A 7809-nucleotide genomic window follows, 5' to 3' on the forward strand; every position below is an offset into this window, starting at 1 on the left:
GGCAATCAGGCAAGAGAAAGAAAGAAAGGGTATTCAATTAGGAAAAGAGGAAGTCAAATTGTTCCTGTTTGAAGATGACATGATTGTATATTTAGAAAACCCCATCATCTCAGTCCAAAATCTCCTTGAGCTGATAAGCAACTTCAGCAAAGTCTCAGGATACAAAATCGACGTGCAAAAATCACAAGCATTCCTATACACCAATAATAGACAAACAGAGAGCCAAATCATGAGTGAACTCCCATTCACAATTGCTACAAAGAGAATAAAATACCTAGGAATCCAACTTACAAGGGATGTGAAGGACCTCTTCAAGAAGAACTACAAACCACTGCTAAACAAAATAAAAGAGGACAAAACCAAATGGAAGAACATTCTATGCTCATGGATAGGAAGAATCAATATCGTGAAAATTAGCCATACTGCCCAAGGTAATTTATAGATTCAATGCCATCCCCATCAAGTTACCAATGATTTTCTTCACAGAATTGGAAAAAACTACTTTAAAGTTCATACAGAACCAAAAAACAGCCCACATTGCCAAGACAATCCTAAGCCAAAACAACAAAGCTGGAGGCATCACGCTACCTGACTTTAAACGATACTACAAGGCTACAGTAACCCAAACAGCATGGTACTTATACCAGAACAGATATATAGACCAATGGAACAGAAAAGAGGCCTCAGAAATAACACCACACATCTACAATCATCTGATCTTTGACAAATCTGACAAAAACAAGAAATGGGGAAAGGATTCCCTATTTATAAATGGTGCTGGGGAAACTGGCTATCCATACGTGGAAAGCTGAAACTGAATCCCTTCCTTACACCTTACATAAAAATTAATTCAAGATGGATTAAAGACTTAAATGTTAGACCTAAAACTGTAAAAATCCTAGAAGAAAACCTAGGCAATACCATTCAGGACATAGGCATGGGCGAGGACTTCATGACTAAAACACCAAAAGCAGTGGCAACAAAAGCCAAAATAGACAAATGGGATCTAATTAAACTAAAGAGCTTCTGCACAGCAAAATAAACTACCATCAGAGTGAAGAGGCAACCTACAGAATGGGAGAAAATTTTTGCGATCTACCCATCTGACAAAGGGCTAATAACCAGAATCTACAAAGAACTTAAATAAATCTACCAGAAAAAAAGAAACAACCCCATCAAAAAGTGGGCAAAGGATATGAACAGACACTTTTCAAAAGAAGACATCTATGCAGCCAACAGATACATGAAAAAATGCTCATCACCACTGGTCATGAGAGAAATGCAAATCAAAAACACAATGAGATACCATCTCACACCAGTTAGAATGGCGATCATTAAAATGTCAGGAAACAGCAGATGCTAGAGAAGAAGTGGAGAAATAGGAAGACTTTTACACGGTTAGTGGGAGTGTAAATTAGTTCAACCATAGTTGAACTGAAGACACTGTGGCGATTTCTCAAGGATCTAGAACTAGAAATACCATTTGACCCAGCAATCCCATTACTGGGTATATACCCAAAGGATCATAAATCATACTACTATAAAGACATATGCACATGTATGTTTATTGTGGCACTATTCACAATAGCAAAGACTTGGAACCAACCCAACTATCCATCAATGACAGACTGAATTAAGAAAATGTGGCACATATAAACCATGGAATACCATGCAGCCATAAAAAATGATGAGTTCATGTCCTTTGCAGGGACATGGATGAAGCTGGAAACCATCATTCTCAGCAAACTAACACAGGAACAGAAAACCAAACACCACATGTTCTCACTCATAGGTGGGAATTGAACAATGAGAACACATGGACACAGGGTGGGGAACATCACACACCGGGGCATGTCACTGGGTGGGGGGCTGGGGGAGGGATAGCATTAGGAGAAATACCTAATGTAGATGACGAGTTAATGGGTGCAGCAAACCAACACAGCACATGTATACCTATGTAACAAACCTGCACATTGTGCACATGTACCCTAGAACTTAAAGTATAATTTAAAAAAATGTTGTGTTGGGTAGGGGTGAATAATAAAATTATTGGGAAATAAGATCCATATAAACTGTACTATAGAAGCTATTTCACAGAATTACTTTTATGCATACGACCATGGCCTTTTTCAGAAGTGGTCTGAGTGTTTTGCAATGATGGTTTAAAGAATGCACAATTTGTATAGCAGGAAGAAGAAAACTATAGGAATCTGACACCAGCTTGTCCCATAAGCTTAAGTGTGAAAAGGAACATAAAATTTCAAATCCTGAATATCCCAAATGCATGAGTATTGCACATAAAATGGCCGTGACTATGCACATGAGCCTCTGCACGAAAGTTCCCTGTAGAGGAACCCAGCTGCCCACTTGTTTAGCAATTCCAATCTGGGAAGACTGCTATGTGCTACTGTTTGACTTAAATTATATTTTCTTATCTATCCTTGATCTTATTTCTGAGTGTAAAAATGTGAGAATTTATCTTAATGCTAAAAATGTGTTGTTCTAGCCAAACTAGATTTAATTTTTGGATTAATCTCACTCCATAAGTTTAATCAGCAGCAGGCATTATATTTAGTCTTTGACTAACAGGAAAAGATCCAGGCAACGTGTTCTTGGTGCCGCCAATATTGTGAGATAGTCTGTTTCACCTTCAGACTCTAGGTGAAGTATTTTATTGTGTGATTTTATATTCCTTAATAGAGAGCATCTCTCTCTCCCAGGGATACATCTACATCTATAAACATCAATCACTGATGTTTTTAAGGTGTCCTTTGAACATTAAATAACCACAGTGTGAACATCTTAGATTAAAAAAGAATTCTCAACAAGAACTTGACTGCTATCACGTACTCAGGATCTATCTTAGAATCCACACCACTGATAGGACAGAGGGAGTTCCTCCTGTAGAGTATATTTCAGGCATTAAATATTAAATAGGAATTCATAAAAGGCCTATTACTCATCTTAAATCAATTCACCATGCTAACAATCAGTGTTGAATACAGCTTGTGGTATTGAGCTCTTACATAGGATAAGTAAAATTCTTAGATAAGATCTTAAACATGAAAATATGATCCTAGAGCTTAGTGATTCGGAGCACCTTCTCTGGGGTCAGACTGCCTAGAATGGAATCTCTACCACCCTGGCTGTGAAATCTTAGGTCAAGTTTTGCAATTTCTGTAAGGCCCAGTTTTCTCATCTGTAAAGTGGGGCAAAGATGGATAGATGGATGGATGGATGGATAGATAGATAGATAGATAGATAGATAGATAGATAGATAGATACATAGATACATAGATACATAGATACATAGATAGATAAGGAGAGGTGATGGATATATACATTTATGAGAATTAAATAAGCTAATATGTATAAAGTGCTTCACATAGTGCCCGGAATGTTGCAAGCACTGAAATAATGGTAACTGCTTAATTATTATTATAATGATACTATTATTAATCATCATATTATCATCATATTGTTATTATCATCACATTGTTATATCATTCTAGGCAAAAATATTTTATCATCATATTGCTATATCATTCTAGGCAAAAATATTTAAACAATTGCCAATTATTACATGATATAGTTATTACCACATTTTACTCTCTTCCTTCATCAGAAATAAAAACTAGGCCCAACCTTGCATCAAGTTAGACCATATGCCACAGAGATGATGCTGTGCTTCAGAAGGCCCAGTGCCTCCAAGTCTTAAACAGTTGCAGTGCTTCTCATCTGGATGGTGTCTTATAGACCATCTGTTTCAGGACCTTTATCTACAGGAGAGAAGAGTGAGGCCCACCCAACCATAGTGAGGCGTGAAGACTGCAGAGCTGGGAGCCACAGGGGTGGTGTCCCAGGGAAGAGAGTTCCCAGCCCTGGGCTCCTTCCTGCCCCTGGCTCTCCCTGCCCTGACCTTTGGGATTCTGCAGCATCTCCTTTTTGAGTTGGCTTTTTCCTAAATCACACACACACTCACACAGCGTGCGCACACACACCACCACCAACAGCAGCAGCAGCCCCAGGAGACTGTCTCCCAGAATGCTTCATACCTGTTTGGAAGATGACCTGCTAGAAAACCGGGATCTCTCAAAACTTGTCTCTTGCCCCCAAAACTGATCACGTTTCTTCTCATTTGGGTCTCTTTTATAGTCCTGTCGTCTCAGACAAGCCTGAAGAACAACAACAAAATATCTGTCTTAGGACCATGGCAAGCTTGGGTAACTTTATGCTTAATTCCAATGGTGAGGAGCATGAAATGAATGATACGCATCTCCAGGTGTTCATCAAGTACCTCTCACCAAGTATAAAGACCAGGTATCACTCTTCTCTTTGCTTAAAGCGCTAGGTCAGACGTATTAGCCATTGCTTTAATAAATTCAAACAATAAACATACTGAGAGGCATTTTGTCAAGAATGTACCCAACTGTTGCCTTCTCAAGGAGGGCAGCACCTGTTACACCTTGTGAATTTCTCTTTCTGGTCTCATTCTCTTCATGGCCCCTCCCTCTTCCTACCTCCACTATACTGTGACCCTGGAGATGACACTCTAGTTGCGGGATGAGAATTGTCAATGTCAGAGCATGTGCTATTCCCTGCACTTGGAATCTCCTCTGTTAGAAGCTCTCTTGGCAAAACTGCCTGATCTACTAATAGCCTGCTGCTGTGGCCTTGCTTCTCTTTAGTTTCCTCTGCCTTCTCTTCTCCAGGCCGAATTAACTGTCAGAGTTGCAATGTATATTAATTTAAGCTTGAATTACACATACTTTTTTATTATTGTAGGTACTTGTTTGTGGTTTTGAGCCTGTTTCTCCTGCTGATCATTGAGAACCCTGAGAGTAAGGACAACTTCTTGTATTTGAATCCCCCACCATCCAGCATTTAATTTTAGCTGAACTGCAGCTGGCCCGGTGCCCAGTGGCTCATGCCTATAATCCCAGCACTTTGGGAGGCCGAGGCGGGTAGATCACTTGAGGCCAGGAGTTCAAGACCAGCCTGGCCAACATGGTGAAACCCCGTTTCTACTAGAAATATAAAAATTAGTTGTGGTGGCATATGCCTGTAATCCCAGCTACTCAGGAGGCTGAGGCACGAGAATTGCTTGAACCGGGGAGGCAGAGGTTGCAGTGAGCCAAGATAGTGCCACTGCATTCCAGTCTGGGTGACAGAGCAAGATTCTGTCTCAAAAAATTGATAATAATTTTAGTTAAATTGCATTTTTGCTTTGGAGGAAAATATCAATCCCTAAGTACAAAATAAGAAAAATAAAATTACCAATGAAAATAATTCCCCATTTTTCTTAACAAAATTAAAATAAAATCTGGTACCAAAATATTTCTCCTATAGTACTAGGACTGAACAAACCCAAGGATATCATGTACTATGGAAATTTCAACTGATTTTAAATACTTCAAAATAGTAAAAGAGATTTTTTTCCCCCCAGGATGGAGTCTCGCTCTGTCACGCAGGCTGCAGTGCAGTGGCACGATCTTGGCTCACTGTAACCTCCGTCCCCGGGTTCAAGCGATTATCCTGCCTCAGCCTCCTGAGTAGCTGGGACTACAGGAGCATGCCACCATGCCTGGCCAATTTTTGTATTTTTAGTAGAGACAGGGTTTTGCCATGTTGGCCAGGCTGGTCTTGAACTCCTGACCTCAGGTGATCCACCTGCCTCAGCCTCCCAAAGTGCACCTGGCCCAGTAAAACTTTTTAGGAGTGTTTCTATACTTGCAGATCCAGTAGCCCAATTCAACTTTGCCTTGCCAGGGCCAAATTATCCACTGTCATAGAAAACGAATTTGAAATAAAGACCAAAAATATTGTTTCTATACTAGGCCTGACAACTGCCCTTCCTGGCTGGATTGAGAAAGGAAAGATCCCTTCAGCACGTTTCACGCCCTCTATTAGAAAAAGCATCCCCTTCCGTGATGTAGTAGGACTTACCAGAATTTCACGCCATGCGTAAGCCTGACATTATGCTGTAAGGTTAAGAATAGAAATGACCCGATACTAACAAAACATTTACTCCTCAGTATTGGGATAGTTATTCACACCGAGTTTTACATCTGAATTGCAAGTGATGCCCTAGCCTCAGGGCTCATCGCAGCAGCCAAGTGGTCACCTGCAGGAAGTGGAATCCTAGATTCTGGGGAGAAAGATGCAGTTTCACTCCAGCTTGCTTGGGAAGGGACAACATCCTGTCCCACAGTTAATCTTATTTTCAAAAACTATGCCACATAGATAGTAAGTCGTCATAATAAACACTGGATGCTGTTTGTTTTAATAATTTCAGCAAGAAATACCAAAGAACACTAGACAGTAATCATAATAAATAAGTTAAACAAAACAAATGAAAAACAGCCAATCATAGAGAAACCCAGGTAAACCTAAAGGGAATTGGCTGGAGAACGTAACGAAGTTCAGTTAAATATGTGCTTTTTTGTTCTAATCCTTTTACAAGGACTTCAAATGGGAGTTTGTGTTTGGAAAGAGCACTGGCGTGGAGAGCTGTTTCCGAAAGGGGCAGATGTCTGTGCGGTCCTAACCTACTGGTATTGAAGGCAAAAGAAGAAAATGCTGATGGGCTGAAAGTGGAGGAGGCAGTGTTAGCAAATGCACGCAGGACCAAGGCAGATTTTGTGGGATGAACAGAATTCTTGTGGGCTGAGTGTTTTTTGAAAATTCTCTCCAAGAATGCATACGACTTAAATATTTCTTTACCAAAAGGGAAGGAGGAATAGATTGGTTTGCAAAGTTGAAAAAAAATTTTTTTCCCTCTAGTTCCTTGTTCCTCTTCTTACAGAGGAGCAGAACAAACCAGTGGCAAGGCAGGTACTTAAACTTTTATCTTGACAAAGCCAAGCAATCTTTCTGTGTAAATCAAACATCAATCCTCTCAAAGTTATAGCTTTGCTGAGAAGGAACACAGGGGCAGAGCAAATATCCAGACGTAGAAGCAGCAAGAACCTTGCCTTATTCCCTGCAAGGGCTGGTTTCTTTGTATTTGCAATTGTAAATGATTTTTTGTCAGCTGTTGATGTTGTTTTTGTGTGGGGTGGGCTGGGGGAGCCTCAGGTGACTGGGCAGGGGAGGACAGAATCCATGGGTCAGGAGAGGAATGGATTTGTAATTCAAAACCACCAGCGGCTTCCCTTACCCTGGACTTTAAAAACATTCTCCCCTTTCAATTGCACGTGTCAGGATTCAGATGGCTATAAATAAGTCTCTGATCATGTGGCAAAACTGGCCGAGGGCAGTCTTGAAATTGAAGGCTTCAGGTAACTTTTTACTTTTTCCTTCTGGGGAAAATCAGGGCCTCTTCCTTCCCTCTTCCATTGGTGTTGACCCCCACCCCCCAGTGCGTCCCCCTGACTGCAGCATACGTAGTTGGGCTGCCTTCTGTGCAGAAGGTACCACTGTGGGGGCAAAATGCGGAATGTGCATCAATGTCTGTGGGGATGACGTGGGTTTTGTGACTCACTGTAACTCAATCCTGGTAAACACGACAATCCCCAGCTCTGCCACTTTCTAACGTCGTGACCTTGGGTGAGCTGACTAATGCCATTGATTCTTGCTTTCCTCATCTGTAAGAGGAAGCTGCAGATTGTTGACAAGTTAACATCAACAAGGTATACAGTTGGTGATATGTTAATAGTGGCTGGCCCTTGGGGACAGTTCAATCAAAGGTGCCTACCACCACCATCACCATCACCACCACCACCACCATCACTACCATTTCCATAACCATCTCCATCACCACCACCACCATCACTACCATTTCCATAACCATCTCCATCACCACCACCA

At 40.9% G+C, this 7809-nt stretch overlaps 1 protein-coding gene across 4 annotated transcripts in view; it reads right to left on the reverse strand.

Annotated features, from left to right (window-relative positions):
• MARCH10 (membrane-associated ring finger (C3HC4) 10, E3 ubiquitin protein ligase) overlaps positions 1-7809 on the reverse strand; it is a 116693-nt gene that overhangs the window by 88333 nt on the left and 20551 nt on the right. For all 4 annotated transcript variants that reach the window (XM_011947917.1, XM_011947916.1, XM_011947918.1 and 1 more), the window contains one exon: positions 4056-4175. In XM_011947917.1, coding sequence (XP_011803307.1) covers positions 4056-4175 — 120 coding nt within the window. The remainder of the gene's footprint in view (positions 1-4055; positions 4176-7809) is intronic.

The sequence above is a fragment of the Colobus angolensis genome, unplaced genomic scaffold (genome assembly GCF_000951035.1).
Source record: "Colobus angolensis palliatus isolate OR3802 unplaced genomic scaffold, Cang.pa_1.0 Scaffold271, whole genome shotgun sequence".
Lineage (NCBI taxonomy): Eukaryota > Metazoa > Chordata > Mammalia > Primates > Cercopithecidae > Colobus > Colobus angolensis.